At 41.7% G+C, this 19,803-nt stretch overlaps 1 protein-coding gene across 2 annotated transcripts in view; it reads left to right on the top strand.

Moving 5' to 3' along the window:
- Nucleotides 1-19,803, top strand: part of LOC101167828 (adenylate cyclase type 4) — a 38,760-nt gene that overhangs the window by 1,221 nt on the left and 17,736 nt on the right. The window contains exons 2-8 of one of the 2 annotated variants that reach the window (XM_011487654.3): nt 1,148-1,275; nt 1,385-2,294; nt 5,343-5,552; nt 5,647-5,808; nt 11,484-11,633; nt 18,896-19,050; nt 19,667-19,778. In XM_011487654.3, coding sequence (XP_011485956.1) covers nt 1,428-2,294; nt 5,343-5,552; nt 5,647-5,808; nt 11,484-11,633; nt 18,896-19,050; nt 19,667-19,778 — 1,656 coding nt within the window. In that variant the 5' untranslated portion in view covers nt 1,148-1,275; nt 1,385-1,427. Of the gene's footprint in view, nt 1-1,147; nt 2,295-5,342; nt 5,553-5,646; nt 5,809-11,483; nt 11,634-18,895; nt 19,051-19,666; nt 19,779-19,803 lie in introns of both variants that reach the window. The other variant, XM_004079977.4, reaches the window with a different exon arrangement.

The raw sequence follows: 19,803 nt of genomic DNA, 5'->3' as shown, positions 1-19,803 counted from the left end.
GGCTAACGGTTTGCTTTTCTGTTGAAAACGGCTTCACGTGAGCTGGAAAAAAAAAAGCTGTAAAAGCTTCAGAACCCACTCCCCACCAAAGCGTCTAAAGCAGGGGTCCGCAACCCTCAAGACTTAAAGAGACGTTTAGATCAAACTCTCACTGATCACAACCCAGTAGGAACCACAAAGTTGCCCTTCACCCTGTAAAAAGTTATGGCACTGCTTTGAATTTTTGTTGTTTTTACGATTATGATTTACAAAAGAAACATTATGTTTTTTATATGAATACGACATAAACATAAAGAGAAAACAGCATTTTTTTCAAAAATATTTAACAGTTTATAACTTTTGACAGTTTCTTAGTCATAAGTTTAACCTAACTAACCAAATAAAATCGGAGATAACTACCCTTACCGTATTTTTTTAAACTTATACACAACACGCAAAAATCTGTCAAATTCTTTTTAGTATGACTTTGTAAAAAGTCAAAAGCCTTTTGCTCCAACTGTTGTCTTCTAATGTTTCATTTAATGTGTCCAGAAATACATTGCATTTTAAAATGAAAAATGGTTTGTTTTTCTTCAAACAAAGAGCCACAATAGAGGAGGAAAAGAGCCACTTGTGGCCGGGGCCTCCGGTTGCAGACCCCTGGTCTAAAGAAAGCAAATATTTGTTTTTGCAGGTAAAATTGTGGCAAATTCAAACTGTCATCGAGGCAAAAGGTATAACCTGACAGTTTAATCGGCTCTCAAGTGTGTTTCTAGATCACTGAAGTGGATTGAAATGTTTTTCCGAGCAGAAAAGCAGAGATGTTTGTTGTTAATGTTAGCGCAGAGAAAAGGCCCTGCCCGCCGAAGAGCCAACTCTGAGCAGAGAAATGCTTTGATGTGTTGGAGGTGAGTCACCAGCCTTTCATTCCAGCACAAGCCTGAACACTTCTGTGTGTGCGTGTCATCTGGGAGTGTGTGTGCTACCAGGGAAGAGTGCAGCTAGTCCAACAAGTTTTTTGCATAATAGGGAAATAATCGGAGCGGTGTGCCGTCAATACGGCGTCAAAGCCTTGGCGGAGACAAGACAGCAAGCTGTTTCAGACAGAAAACCAACTCTAGCTGCTTTCACTGCTTTCTGTTCTCACTCCTGGGTCTCTCTTTGGCAGATTCAGTCCTGGGAATACTCCTCAGAGTCCTCATCTACTGAACGGGACTTGGTGAGCTCCTCAGCATTGTGATTTGCTCTGCAGAGAAGGAAAGCAAATCTTCCCGTTTTGTTGTGCGGTGGGATTTGGTAAGATAACCCAGATGCAAATTCAGGGCCTTGTGGTCACCCGGATGCTAACAGCTCCTGACGACGCAGAGCGAGCAGTAAGATTCTTCTTACTTGTCATGTAAACAAGCTAACGGACGGTTGGAGACTGTGACCACGCGACAGACAGAATCATGCCAGATGAGTCCCAGCCTATTCGGGACAACTGCACGCCTCTACAAGGTGCATCTCAAGTGTGCCTGTTACCTGACATTGTTGTCGTCTCTGGTGATGGGAGGGGGAAACCTGATTCGCTGGAGCTGGACGAACTCAGTCGGACAGGAGCCGATGTAAATGGCTTAGACATTTCAAAAAGTGGTGGCAAACCAAAGATTCCTACTGACGCCACAACAGGACCTCCGGTGGAGCTTGGGGTGGTAAAGAGCACCCACGTCTCCGAACCTCTCAAAACCAGCCATCTGCTAAAGGGGGGAGGAGTAGCGAAACAGGGTGCCAGTTCCCCGGCTGACCAGCCCTCTGCCGAAAACACCATGGCTCTGCAGATGAGCAGCGACTCGGACTACAGCAGCATGAAGTCCAGCCCGGGGTCCGTAAGCACAAGCTTGGATTTCTGCAATGACGAGCTCTTGCAGATGGATGGAGCTTCCATGGAGAAGAATAACTTTGTCTCCTCACTGAACACGTCCCAGTCCAGTCTGCACTCAGCACACAAAGAGCACAGCCACGTCCCAGATGATGACAAACTCGTGAAAAGTTGTCCTGACAGAATCGGGAGAAGTACCCCCAGCAGAACTTCACTTGACCCTTGTCACCAAACCAGAGGCAGCATTGACGGATGCTTGTATGAAGACGATCCCGATGAAGACGGGCAGAGCTCCCGGTCCAAGCGGAGCATGAAGGAGGGGGTGTGCTGCTGCTTCCAGGCCACACACAGGGGCTTCCGGCGCTGCATGGAGGAGACGCCATCCATGCTGTCCGGGCTGCTCCTGGCCCTGGTCTTCTGCGTGGTGATCATCGTGGTCATTGCTGCCACAGGCCGGGTAAGGCAGTGATTGAAGAAGCACATTCACACACACACACACACACACACACACACATCTGAATGTCCCCTAGGAATGCAGAGATCAGGAATGGTGGATTGGACCCAAATCTTCAGTTTAAAGAATTGCTGATTGGCTTTAATGAACAGATAGCTTCAAAATCCCCACAGTTTTTAATCAAATTCTGAAAATTGAATAAAACTAAAATCATAAACATCAAAATAACTTAGAAATACTTTTAAAAAAGTGCATGGAAATTGTTTGAGTGCTTCAGAGGATGCACAGTGATGTTGGTTAAAAGAGGCCAGGGTTGGAGCTACAAGGATAGAAGCCTAAAGGAAGACCAAAGCGCAAAGAAGGACATGAGGGTGGTTAGGATGTCTTGTCCACACTTTGAAAATCGTACCTGATCACATAGTTTCAGACTCGTTCAGAATTGTATTTTGTTTCCCGATCAGGAATCAGATATTTAGAAGTCTACATATCATAAACCAACAACACTTTATGGCTGTAAAGTACAGCAGAATTTTGAGCACTAGTTTGAGTAGGAGGCGCACAAAAACAGTTAGGTGAGGTTAGCCAGATATTTACAGAGTAAGACCTCCAGCCTTTATAACTCTTTTAATAAACATTTAAACTGACATCAAGTGTCTCTTTCGTTTTAGCTTAATGCGAGTAATTACCCATTAAGTCGCTTTCTCCCTGCTGCCGACAAAGAGACAGCCAAGGGGCCGTCTACAAAGTTCATGCTCCAGGAAAAAAAGATTTTAAAAAAATAAATCCTTAATCTCTCCAAAACTAATAAATGGTAACATTGATATAAGCGAGTTATAAAAATGAATCATCGCATTTATGCTACAATGATTTTTAAAGAAAGTCATCATTCATTTTTAAGAATTTTTAATGGAGAAATGAATCACGTGATCTAAAATGTTTAATAGCTCTGATGATCCAAAAGCGACTGGCACCAAACTTTCTCAAAACTATTTATCACCTATTTTTCTAGTGCATAGTTGACTATCTTTTCTAGTTGATAGTTGAAGTGCTCTGTTTAAGTGCCTAAATGGTGATAAAGAAGGTTGATGAAATAAAAATCGGGACAACCTGGATCTGTTTTTTAAATCAGTTCATTTTTTTTTGTGTGTGACAAAAGTATTGAATCAGGACTCAGCAGATACTCAAAATCAAATTACAGAATCACCGGGGCCAAAATAACCTGATCGGGACATCCCTAATGGTAGCTGTGAGCAAGGAGGATGCAGAGAAGAGGGTCAGATGGAACCCGTTGATTCACTGCAGCGACCCCTAAAAGGAGCAGCCAAAATTTAAAAAAAAGGAAAAAATTATCAAGAAAAGTCAAAATTTAAATAAACAAACTTTAAAAGTAATTAAAGACCGCAAATGTCACAATATTACGATAAACTAACACTCTTTTTCACACACATATAACTGGATTAAATGAAGGATTGGAAGTTTTCCACCTCCTTTCTTCCTGGGGTTGATGACTAAGGATTATTTCTCTCGTAATCTATCGATTAGATTAATCATTACTGACATCACCGCAACTCAATCAATGATGTGATGGAAACAGGGTAAATGAGCAGAAATTCCTCATTTGTGCAAACAGATGATTGTATCACAGATGTACGTGCACTGCAGTTTAGACGTCTCCATATGCAAATAGAGATGAGAAAGGCCTTGGAAGAGCAGAAGAAACCCCGTTCTGAAATGTGCATCAGAGTTGACAGAGTTTCAGTAAGGTCGTAACCAAGGTGGACAGCAATGACCCCTTCAGTGTTATCTGTACTTTAGAGTTGAATTGTGCCATGAGAGTGTGCGGACATAATGCCTAACGTCAGAACATGCTGTATGTCACTGGACCGCAAATACAAGTTAGATCCGCTCAGTTGTGGGCAGCAGGATCAGGAGGAGAGTTGGAGGATCTGCTGCTCCTCCACCTGTGCCCTTTTTCCCCCACTTTGCAGTTCTGCCTGTGTGGTACGTTAAAGGTTGCAGGCTCTCCCAATGCTGCACCTCCTCTGCTCACATTTACTTTTAGTATTTATTACACAAGCAAATCTATAAGTAAACAACCATTTGCAAACAACACTTTACAAACAATTTTACAAATGCCACAATTAATAAAGAGCAATTTATAAACAGTCATACATACAAACAACACTGTCCAAACTGTACTTTATTAAGGGCAATATAATGTAAAAATATTATTCATAGTCAATTGGTTCATTTTAAAATTCACTGACCTAAAATGGATCCAGGATATCTTTAGCCAAAACTTCAACCAGTGTGATTTAGAGATAAATACCTGGTACTTAATAGTACAGGTGAAGTTTTCCAGATTCCTTGGATTTCTTCCAACATAATCAAGTTTTAAATAAATATGTGTACAAACAAACAAGAATTTAAGGCAAATCAATTGACATTTTATTTTCCTAAAGTTTAGCCTACTGTTTTTTTTTCCACATGGAAATAACACAAACAAAACATTATTAGAGCTACCACAGCGTATGGTTACACGTTTGGCAGAGAGTTTTACGCTGGATACCCTTCCTGACACAACCCTGATTTTGCATAGGCAGATAGGCAGCAGCAGTGCAAATGGTCTTGCTTAAGGACACACACAGGATCTAGGTTTCCTGCCAACTGAGCTAACCAGCCACCATGATCATGTCTTCGCAAAATTCAGAGTGTTTCCACACGTTGGACTGTAAAGATGGCTTGGTCATTTTTTGCTGCCATCACGTGTTGTCCGCTTAACGTTATAGCAAAATAAACCTGTCATGTTTCAATCCAACTGATGATTTCCAAAATCAAAATTGGTTTATTTCATTTTCAAATGATTTTTAATGGAATAGGTCTATTCAGTTTGACTCAACTTGCTCAGACAGATCAATCTAAGCTGGTCAGTGAATCCACTTTTTTTTTTAAATATTCTGTAAATATGAGTCAATGGATTCTGTCAGCTGGACTCCTCTTTGCTCTGCCTGGTTCAGAAGGCAGTCTTTCTGCATCAATCTGGGTTTTCAGGTCTCTCCTCCGAACGTAGACGCTCATGTGGGCGCTCTGGCCGTCGTCTGCGTGGTTCTGTGTCTGGGAATGGTACTACTCATCTCCCTGCCCTGGCTGGCAGTGCTGAGGCGATGCAAGGGAGCACTGGCCCTCACCATCTGGGCATCACTGTACGTCACTGCCATAGTTTTCACCTTCACAGGCGGTGCTGTAACACCATGGGAGCAGGTGAGCAATGAAAGATGAAGATCTGCAGCTTTTATAAAAATTTTTAAAAAAGAGTTATTTTCATCTTCCCCCATCTTCGTCTTCCCTTTCTTAGGTGGCGTTTTTCCTCTACCTCTCTCTGAGCGTCTACACGGTGTTACCCCTCTCACTTGCATGGGCGCTCATGTTTGGGATTGGAACTAGTCTTTCCCACATCATCATAATCAGCATATATGTGCCCATTACCAGTCCGGACACGCCTAACATGGCTGTACAGGTAAGCACTTGCAGCACTGTCTGACCACACACAGCAGCTGACTGGCTTAGTGTCTGTGATGATTGCCTCTTTCTGTAACCAGCATCAGACATTTTCAGCCAATGTTTTCCTCCTGTGTTTTAGGTTTGTTTGTGTCTATCCTCTGAATTTCTTATGGTGGAAAATAAGTATTTGGTCACCTTTAAACAAGCAAGTTTTCGGGCTCTCACAGACCTGTAACTTTTGTAAGAGGATCCTCTGTCCTCCACTCATTACCTGTGTTAATGGCATCTGTTTGAACTGGTTATCTAAATAAAAGGCACCTGTCCACAACCTCAAACAGTCACACTCACCTATGGCCAAGACTAAAGAGCTGTCTAAGGACACCACAAACCAAATTGTTGACCTGCACCAGACTGGGAAGACTGAATCTGCAGTAGGTAAGCAGCTTGGTGTGAAGAAATCAACTGTGGGAGCAATTATTAGGATGTGGGAGACATACAAGACCACTGAGGGAGTTGAAGGTCTCTGTTGCCCAGCGACAAGCTCAAAACATCACTGCTCCTGAGGAGATCTGCATGGCGGAATGGGCCAAAATACCAGAAACTGTTTGTGAAAACCTTGTGAAGACTTACAGATAATGTTTGACTGTTGTGATTGACAGCAAAGAGTACATAACAAAGTATTGAGTTAAAGTTTTGTTTTTTGACCAAATACTTATTTTTCATCCATAATTTACAAATAAATTATTTAAAAATCAGACAATGTGATTTTCTGTTTTCCCCCCACATTTTGTCTCTCATAGTTGAGGTATATCTATGATGAAAATAACCTCTGTCATCTTTCTAAGTGAAAGAATTTGCACTATTGGTGCATGTGTATATATATATATATATATATATATATATATATATATATATATATATATATATATATATATGTATATATACACATATATATATATATACACCCAGCGATACCGGCTGGGTAGCTCGGTTGGTAAGGTGCAGGACTGTCATGCAGGAAACCCGGGTTCGATTCCCAGGGCGGAATGAACAATTAATGGCAATGAAAAATGGGGCAATTACCATAACAATGACGGGCAATTAACATCACCCAGTGAGGGTCCTTGGGCAAGACCCTTAACGCTACCGCCTACCTCACAACATGAGAGACAATGAACCATATGTCATGCCTGCTCAGACGTCGCCCGGCCAACAAGGTATGCGTCAGGTGCTGAGGGACTAGAGCACCCTGCTGGAAAGTGGGCTACTGGAACAAGACGGAAATGGACTAGATGTGAGAACAAGGTTCTGTTAGGATGCTACTACTCAAGTGATCCCACCCAGAGGGGTTACATGCAGAGAATGTGGAATGAATGGATGCTTCGAAACCCACAATCAGGGCTAACTGCCAAACAACTGGTAGCCCAGTGCATCCACATCGGCAACTCCTATCACAACTTGAGATTGAAGCAATACAATACAATGCCACGGGAGAGCCAGAACAACAGGTCAGAGAGGAGGTTATACCACACTCCCACCCTGAGATAGGGTACACAGCCCCAACAACCACAATTACACTGAGCGAGGCGGCAACTGACCTGAAAGACAAGATCATGTCTACAATGAACACTAGGCAACCCCGACACCAGCTACAACGGTTAAGTGATGGACCGCCTGAAAGTCTACTGGAAACTGTGAATGAAGCATTGAGGGCATTTCCTACCACAACCATCACAGAAACCAATGAACTGGTTTACACTTCAGCAGCAGTGATCCTTGAGATGGTTGGCTATAAGAGCAACCATGGAAGAAAACAGTACCCACCATGGAAGCAACGGTTAGAGGCCAAAATCAAGGCAACTCGGAAGGATGTGAGTAAGCTGACAGAGGCTCAAAGAGGTACAATGAGAAAGCAAGTACCTAAGAGATACAGCCAGATGTCCATACCTGAAGCACTGGAAACTGCCAAACAAAGGCTCCTAGCCTTGAGCAGCCGCCTAAAGAGGTACACAAGAGACAATGAAGCGAGACGAATAAACAGGCTCTTCGCAACTCAACCTGCAAAAGTGTACGCTCAGTGGCAGGGTCAAAACAGCCGAGCAGACCCACCAAGGCTGGAAACTGAACAGTACTGGAAAAGTATGTGGGAGAAAGAGACAGCACATAACAGCAATGCCCAGTGGCTGGTCTCTCTGAGAAAAGAACATAGCAACCTCCCTGAACAGAATCCAGTAACCATCACAGTGGCTGACATCCAAAAAAGAGTCTCAGGTATGAAGAACTGGACAGCACCGGGCCCTGACATGATACATGCCTACTGGCTAAAGAAGCTTACCGCACTCCACGAGCGCCTGGCAGCACAAATGAACCAGCTGCTTAGGGATGGGACTCACCCCGAATGGCTAACGGAAGGGCGAACGATCCTGATCCAGAAGGATCCCTCAAAGGGTGCAATCCCATCCACCTACCGGCCAATAACCTGTCTGTCCACAACATGGAAGCTCATGTCAGGCATCATTGCAACCAAGATAAACAGGCACATGGATCAATTCATGAGTAACACACAGAAGGGCATTGGTAGAGACTCCAGGGGAGCCAAACACCAACTCCTGGTCGACAGAACAGTCGCCCAAGACTGCAAGTCACGACACACCAACCTGTGCACAGCCTGGATTGATTACAAGAAGGCCTATGACTCAATGCCACACACATGGATCACTGAATGCTTGGAGCTGTACAACATCAACAGGACTCTAAGAGCCTTCATAGGAAACTCGATGAAGCTGTGGAAAACCACCCTTGAAGCCAATGGGAAGCCACTTGCACAAGTGTCCATCAAATGTGGGATATACCAAGGTGATGCTCTGTCCCCACTGCTGTTCTGCATAGGTCTGAACCCCCTCAGCCAAATAATCAACAAGACTGGCTATGGATACCGACTCAGAAATGGGGCCAACATCAGTCACCTCCTCTACATGGATGACATCAAGCTATATGCTAAGAGCGAGCGTGACATTGACTCCCTGATCCACACCACCAGGATCTACAGTACTGACATTGGGATGTCATTCGGGCTCGAGAAATGCAGCCGGATGGTGACAAAGAGAGGCAAGGTAGTCCACACAGGAGGGGTCTCACTCCCAGAAGGAACAATAACAGACATCGAGGACAGTTACAAGTACCTTGGAATTCCCCAGGCAAATGGCAACCTGGAGCAGGCAACAAGGAAAGCTGCAACAGCTAAATACCTCCAACGAGTAAGGCAAGTCCTGAGAAGCCAGCTCAATGGCAAAAATAAGACCCGGGCAATAAACAGCTACGCACTGCCAGTTATCAGATACCCTGCAGGAATAATAAGATGGCCAAAGGAAGAGATACAGACCACAGATGTTAAAACACGAAAGCTCCTCACCATGCATGGAGGGTTCCATCCCAAATCCAGCACACTGAGACTGTATGCTAGCCGCAAGGAAGGAGGCCGAGGACTAGTGAGTGTAGAAGCCACTATCCAGGATGAAACATCCAAGATGCATGAGTACATCAAGCTCAAGGCCCCAAATGACAGTGTGCTCAGTGAATGTCTCAGGCAATGGAGAGCAGAGGACACATTGCTGGAGGACAGATCCTCATGGGAGGACAAACCCCTGCATGGGATGTACCACCGGACCATAACTGAAGTGGCTGATATCAAGAAGTCCTACCAATGGCTAGAAAGGGCTGAAGTACTGAAGTACTGAAGTACTGAAGTACTGAAGCGCTCATCCTGGCAGCTCAGGAACAAGCCCTGAGCACCAGAGCGATAGAGGCTCAGATCTACCACACCAGACAAGACCCAAGGTGTAGGCTGTGCAAAGAGGCCCCTGAAACAATCCAGCACATAACTGCAGGATGTAAGATGCTGGCAGGTAAAGCATACATGGAGCGCCACAATCAAGTGGCTGGAATAATATACAGGAACATGTGTGCAGAATATGAACTGGAAACCCCAAGGTCAAAATGGGAAACACCTCCGAAGGTGGTAGAGAATGAGAGGGCAAAGATCCTGTGGGACTTCCAGATCCAGACTGATAGGATGGTAATGGCAAACCAACCAGACATTGTAGTGGTGGATAAAGAACAGAGGAAAGCCGTTGTGGTGGATGTGGCAGTGCCAAGCGATGGAAACATCAGGAAGAAGGAACATGAGAAACTGGAGAAATACCAGGGACTCAGAGAAGAACTGGAGAAAGCCTGGAAAGTGAAGGTGACAGTGGTGCCTGTGGTAATTGGAGCACTCGGGGCAGTAACCCCCAAGCTGGAGGAGTGGCTACAACAGATACCTGGAAAGACCTCAGACCTCTCAGTCCAGAAAAGCGCAGTGCTAGGAACAGCTAAGATACTGCGCAGGACCCTCAAGCTCCCAGGCCTCTGGTAGAGGACCCGAGCTTGGAGGAGAAACCACCCGCGGAGGGTGAGAGGGGCGTTTTTTTTTTATATATATATAATCCATCTGGCTTAACCAAGGCTGAGCAAATGGCGGTCTGTGCTCCGTGGGCAGGGCTCAAGAAACGCTTGCTTCAGGACAACACTGCTACCTGAATGGGCTGGGCTTCCCAGGGCAGGAACGGAGCGGATCCGGCAGCAGGTGCCATGGTAGAACGGCTGGTTCAGATGGGGTGTCTCTGTCTAGTTTTCAATCAAGGAGGCACTCGGGCCGGCCCGGGTCTCAATAAATGCTCCTGCAGGCCGTGGAGCCGGCGCACACTTGGGCCACCAGTGGCTTTCTGATGGCCGAAACACAGTGCGCTCCATGTAGTTAAACTTGCATGTGCAGTAACCTGCCACAGGATGTTTGATTGGTCAAGTGATGTACTTCACAGTGACGATGATTATTCGCTGACAGATTAAAAAAATACAATTATAACGATGGCCCGCGGTCTACCCACATGTTCTTTAAACGCAATGAACGTAATGAGCACCCCTGATGTAAACTCTCAGTAATGACGAATTTAGCTTCTCATCAGAAACAAACCAGGAGACACTCAGAGACGTGAAAGTCAGCTGATCAAAAAAACTACAGAGAATTTTGGTAAATAAAATTGAAACCCTCTTAACTATACAAACAGGAAAGAAAAAAGGACATGAAAAGATAAGTATTTTAGAGTTTTTTTACTTCATTTTCTTCTGTCTTGCAATGTCTTTTTGTTTTTACTTTTACTTTAATTTGAAAATCTTTTCAGTGAGAGATTTGTGATGCTTTTATTTCTCCTTTAAAGCCATATCAAGATGGGTTCGTCTCTGCTGAATTTTCTGTCATGAAGTCTCCATCACTTTAGGATACAGTTGGAGGTTTCTGGACTACAACAGTCTCCATTACCTTTCTTTCTTTGTTGTTGTTGTGTCATTGGATCAAATACAGCTAGCTGGAATTTTTGTGGAAGTGCTGTTACACAAATTTATATCTGTACAAATAAAGCAGAAATTTGCAAATGAGCCGTTTTTGCATATGCAAAAGTTCAGCTTTACGGAAGCCAATATGAACGTGCACAGTTTTGAACGTGCACAGTTTGTGACAGCAGCGTTCAGGTTCCCTGGAAAAATGTCGATGAGCCGTTAACCATCACATGTTTGTGCCTGTAGTTGGTGTGCGTGCTGTCAGATCTTCATCAGGCATCTTCTCATGCTCAGATTCAAATGCCATGTCCTCCTCAGTTGGTGGCCAATGCCGTGCTGTTCCTGTGTGTGAACTGTGTGGGATTTTTCCACCTGTGGACCATCGAGCACAACCTGAGGATCTCTGACAAGAAGAGGGAGGAGTTCAGCCAAATTCGCTCGCAGAAAGACGTCAAGAACCATCAGCAGGTTGGGACATTTCCTCCAGTGGAATGAATCAGTAGAAAGAGAAGGACCATGATCTGAAACACCACTAACGGGATATAAAAACCAGTGCTGTCATGCAATTGATTTTTTGAGTGATGAACAAATAATTCATTATTCTTATTAATCCGCTTTTATCTAATTTAATATATGCTGTGAATTGCCTCATTTTGAAATTAATGGCAAGGTGATGCAGTAATAGATACAAAAATACAGCTAATATGGAGATTTATGAAGTCTTTAGTTATAACAGACTTCCATCCTTTACTTTTACACCAACAAGGGGTTTTATTTATAACAATTACTTCCTATTGATACCACACTACATATATTGGCACACCTTATTCCACAGTTTATCACAACAGCAAGACAGTAGAAAAGACATGAGGAACTTTGATCCTTTTGAAGACTGGGGTGCAACTGAAAAGAAAGTGAGAAAAGACTAGAAAGAGCTGCATTTCCAGAAGAAAATGCAGGGTTGAATGCTGTACTGCTGAATGAAAGCTAAATTTGCTGAAGAAATGGCTGAACTGTACTGGAAAAACCTTGAAAAGTTAAAGGATCAGAAGTCCTAGCAGGAATAAGCTGAAAAGGTGGAAAATTGTAATAGTAGAATAGCTAAAATAGGTCAAAATTTGTAGAAGGAGTTAAGCATTAAAGCTGAAATTGTTGAAAAAATGCCTGAACTGTTGAAAATTTGAAGATGCTGCTAAATTGGCTAAAAGTGCGAGCATTGGAATCAGCATCATCAAATGACTCAAAAAAACACATTGTTTGAGAGTATCATATTGGTAAAAGCTACATGTTCTAAGTTGATAGAAAATCCACTTTTTTTCAAAATGGCGGCTTTTCTATTAATTTTATCTCCATAGCAACCATTTTATGTTTGGGTCGCCTGGGGATGACGAACAAATCGACGTCAGTTTCAGACAAATCGGAAAAAGTAAACCTTTGGACGTCCTTAGCAACAAAGTTTGTTTGCTAACCACGCCCACATTCCTTATATGTCCAGATCCATTGAATTTCAATATGTTCAGTTCCAGCCATGGATGAAGTTTATTGCAATATTTGCTTCAGATTTGGTCAAAAAATGGCTACCAAACAGTAGGTTGTGTCGACATCCCATAATGATTTCTAAACCTATTTTATAGTCCAAAGCCTTGTGATCAATTAAACGTTTGAACGGTGTCTCTAGCTAAAGGCATGTTGAAGTTACAATGGTTGAAAGAACCAAAGGTTTTCAAGGATTCTCAATGTATTTAAATGGAGCGAAAATCTTGGAAAATCCTGGAAAATCCTGGAATATCTTGAAAAGTTCAAAGATTTGAAAGACTAAAAGTCGTAGCTGAAAGGAATAAGCTGAAAGGGTTGAACATTGTAATAGTGGAATGGTTAAAATAGGTGAAAGTTGGAGAAGTTTAAAATTGCCTCACATTTTGGGACAAAATGGCCACCAAACTGTAGGTGGTGTTGCCATCCCATAATAATTTTGATCCTTATATTGAAGTCCAAAACCTTGTGAACATTTCAATGTTTGAACGGTGTCTCTAGCCAAAAGAATGTTAAAGTTACAATTGTTTAAAGAAGCAAAGGTTTGGCCAATGGAGCAAAAATATTGGAAAATCCGGGAATATCCGGGAATCTCTGGAAAAGTTCAAGGATTTGAAAGAAAAAATGTCATAGCTGGAATAAGATGAAAGAGCTGAACATTTTAATAGTTGAATGGTTAAAATAGGTTAAAAATTGTAAAAGAAGTTTAACTGTAAACTTCTGCACGAAAAATTCTCCATGTATTTCAATGGAGAAAAAATCCTGGAAAATCCTGGAATATCTTAAAAAGTTCAAGGATTTGAAAAACCAAAAGTCATAGCAGTAATAAGCTGAAAGAGCTGAACAGTTTAAGAGCTGAATGGTTAAAATAGGTTGAAAATTGTTGAAGGAGTTAAGTGCCGAAAAACGGCGGAAGATAGCGTGAGAGGAAAACAAAGGGTTGAATGCTTTATAGCATTCAACCAAATATAAGAAAGAAGAGACGAGACACAGGAACTTGATTCCAGAGGAAGTGAACAATTTAAACTTTAGACCAGAGGTAACCAATTGGGTCCAGTAACAAAAATGTCCTCCTTATTGAGGTCCATGCAGTATATTTTGGGTTCATTTCAGTAAGCTAATATTTCTTTTGTATTCACTTTAAGACACCTTTTATAATAGCAAACAGGGTAAAACTTCAGGCATGCATTACAGCAAATGGAAATATGTTTCAATGATAATAAAACCAGAAGGTGTTTTGATCTAAAAAAGTGCAAACCAGTTTTAAGTTTTTCCTTTCATATTCTCTTCCTGCCTCTTAACATTTAAAGCAACATCAATCTATATTTTTTTTAAACCTAAAGAGGCATTTGTGTTCACTTTTAATAAAACATCACATCTCAACAGTTGGAACAAATAATAGCATATTTTATTTGAAAATAAGACCCCCATAAACCCTGAAATAGAACATGTGTAAAAATGAGGTGCAGTGTACAAATTGAAGTAATGATGGATTGAACTTTACCAAAAACAATAATTTTAATATGCACTCTCTCTTCAACAACCAGTTCTTCTTAAATCTGTTGGAGATTCACACTTATTTTTTCCTTTAGTGGGAGAAACATGCATGTGACCTTTCTTTCTGTCTGCATATTTTAAAAATTTTAAATGATCTCGGACATAACTATGACTCGCAGACACTTTCTGTTCTTTGATACGGTAGATCACCAGATTTTCTTAGACAGACTTCAGAGTCGAGTTGGCCTCTCAGGAACTGCTCTTAACTGGTTTCACTCCTATCTCACAGACCGACACTTTTTTGTAAGTATGGATACTCGGTCCTCAAGAGTCCATGAAATAAGTTGTGGGGTTCCCCAGAGGTCGATTTTACGTACAATACTTTTTAATTTATATATGTTGCCTCTTGGGGATGTCATCAGGAGACACAGCATTGACTTTCTCAGCTATGCTGATGATACACAGCTTTACATCGCTGTGTCTCCTAATGACCTTGAACCTGTTAATACTCTTAAACTGTATTTTAGATATAAAGTCATGGATGGCAAAACCTCTTACAGCTCAACCAGGGCAAAACTGAAATTTTAATCATTGGTCCTGAAGACAAGAGAGAGATGGTTTTACCAAAACTCAGGAATTTTAAACCTTTTCACTGTGTGAGAAACCTGGGCGTTCTTTTTGACTCTGAGCTGAGTTTTATTCCTTACATGAGAAACGTTGTAAAAACAGATTTTTATCATCTTAAAAACATTGCCAGAGTCCGCCCGTTCCTCTCTCTTGCCAGCACAGAGGTGCTGATGCATGCTTTTATTTTTAGTCGTTTAGATTATTGTAATGCCCTGCTCTCTGGTTTACCCAAAAAGTCTATCTCAAATCTACAAGTATTGCAGAATTCTGCGGCACGAGTTCTGACGAGGACCAGGGGACAGGAACACATTACACTGGTTTTAAAATCGCTGCATTGGCTCCCTGTGCATTTCAGGATTGATTTTAAAATTATTTCAATGGTTTATAAATGTTTTAAAGGTCCTGGGCCTTCTTATTTAAATGATATTATTTTAAAATATGAACCGTCGCGGACCCTGAGGTCCTCCTGTGCTGGCTTCTTAGTTGTTCCTAAGGTGAGGACCAAAACTTATGGTGAGGCTTCAATCTGCCATCACGGTCCTCGCCTGTGGAACATCGTGCCGGAGAACCTCAGGGCCGCAGAGACTACAGAGGTTTTTAAGAAGATGTTCATGACCCACCTTTTTAGTCTGGCTTTTATATGACTTTGATAATTGCTTATGTCTTTAATTATTTATATAATTATTAATTTATCTATTTTATTTATTTTCTAAGGACTATAACTTATTATCTTTTTTTATTCTATTTAAGGTTATGTTTTAATCATCTTACGTACCTTATTTTTTGATTACTAATATTGTTATTGCTATTTCCTATTTTTTTATTGTTGTCATTTTATTATAATTTTTATTCTGATGTTTTTTTACTCCAGTATTTCCTCTTGGGGATCCACTGTTCTGGGGCACCACCAGCTGAACCTGTAGGGGGTGCTGTTGCTGCGGTGCCCGTTGTCATTAGGCTCGCTGGGGTTCGGCTCTGTCGTCTAATAGCCATGGAGTGGGCCTTAGGCTGCTCTGTTTTTGGCGGGCGCTGTGGTAAAGACCCCTGTGAAACCGGCTGGGCTTGGAATTAATGGATCCTCATTATATCGTTTCCTCACAGCAGTACCAAGCCAGACCCTCTTGAAGCTGCAGTTCTTTGTTTGTTCAGGGAAATTTTGTCAACAAGTTTTACTTTTTCTCTGCCTTGCGGGGGCGTCTCTGCAGCGACAATCTTTCACAAACGTCACATCACTGAAGGATTCTTTTGTTGTGTGAACACTTGTGCGCACGTTGTGTAGTAAAAAAGTGTGTGATGAGTCTGGTTGATCTCTCGTATTGGACACTTAGCTCATATATTTTCTTCGCTCTCACCTCAGACTTTGGTGGATACGTTTGTTAATATTGCTACTTTTGATTAACGCCACCATTTCACAGCATATAGACATAAAGGTTTTGCACTGCCTTAAAAGCTCACTCCATTCACTTTTAAAAGGTCTGTTTTCTCTTCCACTTTCCTTGCGTTGGACCATGCCATGTTCCCTCTGCTTCAATTTTGTGCTTTCCAAGATTGCCGGTACTGCTTCATTTTGAGAGGAACTTGTGATAACCGATCATCCCTCCATCGTCCATTAAGTAAGGGATAATAGCTGACAATGTGTCCATTATCATAATTTAATTAACCTGATATGAACCATCTGATGTGAAGTCTGTCAATTTTCAGCAGCAAAGGAATGCGAGAAACAGTGGTGGACAAAATTGTTGGTACCCCTCAGTTAAAGAAAGAAAGTCCACAATGCTCACTGAAAAGACTTGAAACATTCAAAAGTAACAATAAATTAAAATTTGTTGAAAATTAAGTAATCAAAATCAGCCATTACTTTTGAGTTGTTGATTAACAGAATTATTAAAAAAAAAAAACTAATGAAATAGGGCTGGACAAAAATGATGGTACCTCCATAAAAGACTGAGAACTAATTGCCCAGGGGGTCATGATGAACTCAGGTATGTCCTTTAATTGACATCACAGCTGTTTTCCAACCCATAATCAGTCAGTCTGCCTATTTAAAGGGAGACAAATAGTCACGTTGCTGTTTGGTGAAAAGGTGTGTACCACACTGAACATGGACAACAGAAAGCAAAGGAGAGAATTGTCCCAGGACATTAAAAACAAAATTATAGACAAACATCGTAAAGGTACAGGCTATAAAACCATCTCTAAGCAGCTTGAAGTTCCTGTGACGACAGTGGCACATATTATTCAGAAGTTTAAGACCCACGGGAAAGTAGCCAACCTCCCTGGATGTGGCCAGGAGGAAAATTGATGACAAATTGAGGAGACGGATAATTGGAACTGTATCCAAAGAGCCCAGAACAACCTCCAAAAAACATTAAAGGTGAACTCCTAGATCAAGGTACATCAGTGTCAGATCGCACCATTCGTCGTTGTTTGAGCCAGAGTGGACTTCATGGGAGACGACCAAGGAGGACACCACTGTTGAAAGGAAATCATAAAAAAGCCAGACTGGAATTTGCAAAAATGCATGTTGACAAGCCACAAAGCTTCTGGGAAAATGTCCTTTGGACAGATGAGACAAAACTGGAGCTTTTTGGTAAGGCACATCAGGTCTATGTTCATAGAATCAAAAATGAAGCATACAACCAAAAGAACACTGTCCCTACTGTGAAACATGGAGGAAGCTCAGTTCTGTTTTGGGGCTGCTTTGCTGCATCTGCCACAGGCTGTCTTGAAGTTGTGCAAGGTCAAATGAAATCTCAAGATTATCAAGGCATTCTGGGTAGAAATGTGCTGCCTAGTATCAGAAAGCTTGGTCTCAGTCACAGGTCATGGGTCTTCCAACAGGACAACGATCCAAAACACACAGCCAAAACACCCAAGAATGGCTAAGAGAAAAGCATTGGACTATTCTGAAGTGGCCTTCTATGAGCCCAGATCTGAATCCCATTGAACATCTATGGAAAGAGCTGAAACATGCCAATTGGAGAAGACACCCGTCAAACCTGAGACAACTGGAGCAGTTTGTTCATGAGGAGTGGGCCAAAATACCTGTGGACAGGTCCAGAAGGGTCATTGACAAACACAGAAACCGTTTAATTGCAGTGATTGCCTCAAAAGGTTGTGCAACAAAATATTAAGTTATGGAGGTACCATCATTTTTGTCCAGCCCTATTACATTAGTTTGTTTTTTTAAATAATTCTGTTAATCAACAACTCAAAAGTAATGGCTGATTTTGATTATTTAATTTTCAACAAATCTTAATTTATTGTTGCTTTTGAAAATTTCAAGTCTTTTCAGTGAGCATTGTGGACTTTCTTTCTTTAACTGAGGGGTACCAACAATTTTGTCCACCACTGTATATACTGATCGTCACGATATATTAAATAAAGCATTAGTTCAGAGAGAAAGTTCACCTCATACCGCTTGTTTATTTCCACATGCAAAAGTTAGTTTCAAAGAAGCCATCGCAGTGATTTAGAACATTTGGGCTATGTGTCCGGAACTTCTTTTTTTGGTGTGCATTATTACTTTTTGATCCACACTCTGGAGCCAATCAGAACTGAGTATTTACCTGGACCATGGTATAATAAATTATAGTATAGAGTAAAAATGAAATTTACTTTATTTAAAAAAAAAGTTTAAATTTGAGTGTAATCGCGTCAATCGTGATTAATGCAATCATTTCACAGCCATAATTAAAACTACTGCCTTTTGTCAATCACTGATCAGTGGAGGTCATGTTTAATGTTTGACTAGTCATGTATAAATGCATGAACCCATCCTCCCCACCCCCCAGCCCTGTGTATGAACACAATGAGTACCTGTAAACTTCTCCTGCATTTTACCAGATTAATCATTTACCTGTGTGCGGTGGGGGAGCTGGGGGTTGGGTAGGGTTTTAGATCAGACAAACTAACATCTAAAAAGAGGGAAACATGACCCAGTGAGTAAGCTCCCTCTAAAAGAGACTCACTCCTGGTGCTGACATGGGAAAAACCAAACAACTTTAAGAATGAACCCCACCCTCCTCTGGCACCCAAATTTATTCCCATCCGTTATATTTCCATGGTTCCAGGAGCAACTCCTCCTTTCCGTGCTGCCGCGCTACATCGCCATGGAGCTGAAAACTGAAGTGATAAGGAAGCTGTCCAAGCCCAAGAGCGATAAGGAGACGGCCTCCACCATCCAGAACTTCCAAAGCCTGTACATCCGTAAGCACAAGGATGTGAGGTGAGCTGTGCCGCTGCCTGCTTGCATGCTTTAACCAAAACTGGTTGACAGTTTTGTGGAAACACAATTTCACAATTTTTATGTTTTTTATTTTTTTTATAAATCAAATGGATGCTGAAAAGAAATGAGAAAACCTTCAACTGCAAAAACTTTGTCTTTCTTGAGAGTTTCAGCAACTCTAAATACTGTTTAGATTTATATAAATCAACAGAAGTTTAGCTTGTTTTTTCTAAATTTTGCCTTTAAAAAAAACACCTTTTGTCCTTTTTCAGTTATTTTTACCTTTATGACTTCATCATTTACTAATTTTCTAATCCTTTTGGGGCATTAAACATATCGTTTTCTTCCTTTTTGTGTTTTTCATCTTCTTCCACTAATTCTAAATTAAAGTTTTATCAGATTATTTATTATTTAACCGTTTATGAGTCTTCAATCTTTTGTTTGCTAGGATGTCTTAGATTCAGTACAGTTGGTAAGTTTGTGTGTCACAGGGTTTGCTGGGCAGAATTGCGAGCCCCTACTGTACAAGGTCTTCTGCTGATCTGAGGCTACATAGTCCTCCAGATAAAGATCTGCTGCCATCACATGTCTGATGTCTTCTTTTGGCGTCTTTCAGCATTCTGTACGCTGACATCGTGGGCTTCACCAAGCTTGCTAGCACGTGCACCCCGGAGGAGCTGGTCGCTGTACTCAACAAGCTGTTTGGTAGATTTGATGACATCGCCAAGGTAACATATGACCGAGATCCGGCTT

The sequence above is a fragment of the Oryzias latipes genome, chromosome 18 (assembly GCF_002234675.1).
Source record: "Oryzias latipes chromosome 18, ASM223467v1".
NCBI classification, from domain to species: domain Eukaryota; kingdom Metazoa; phylum Chordata; class Actinopteri; order Beloniformes; family Adrianichthyidae; genus Oryzias; species Oryzias latipes.
This window is presented reverse-complemented; position numbering and strand designations above follow the sequence as displayed.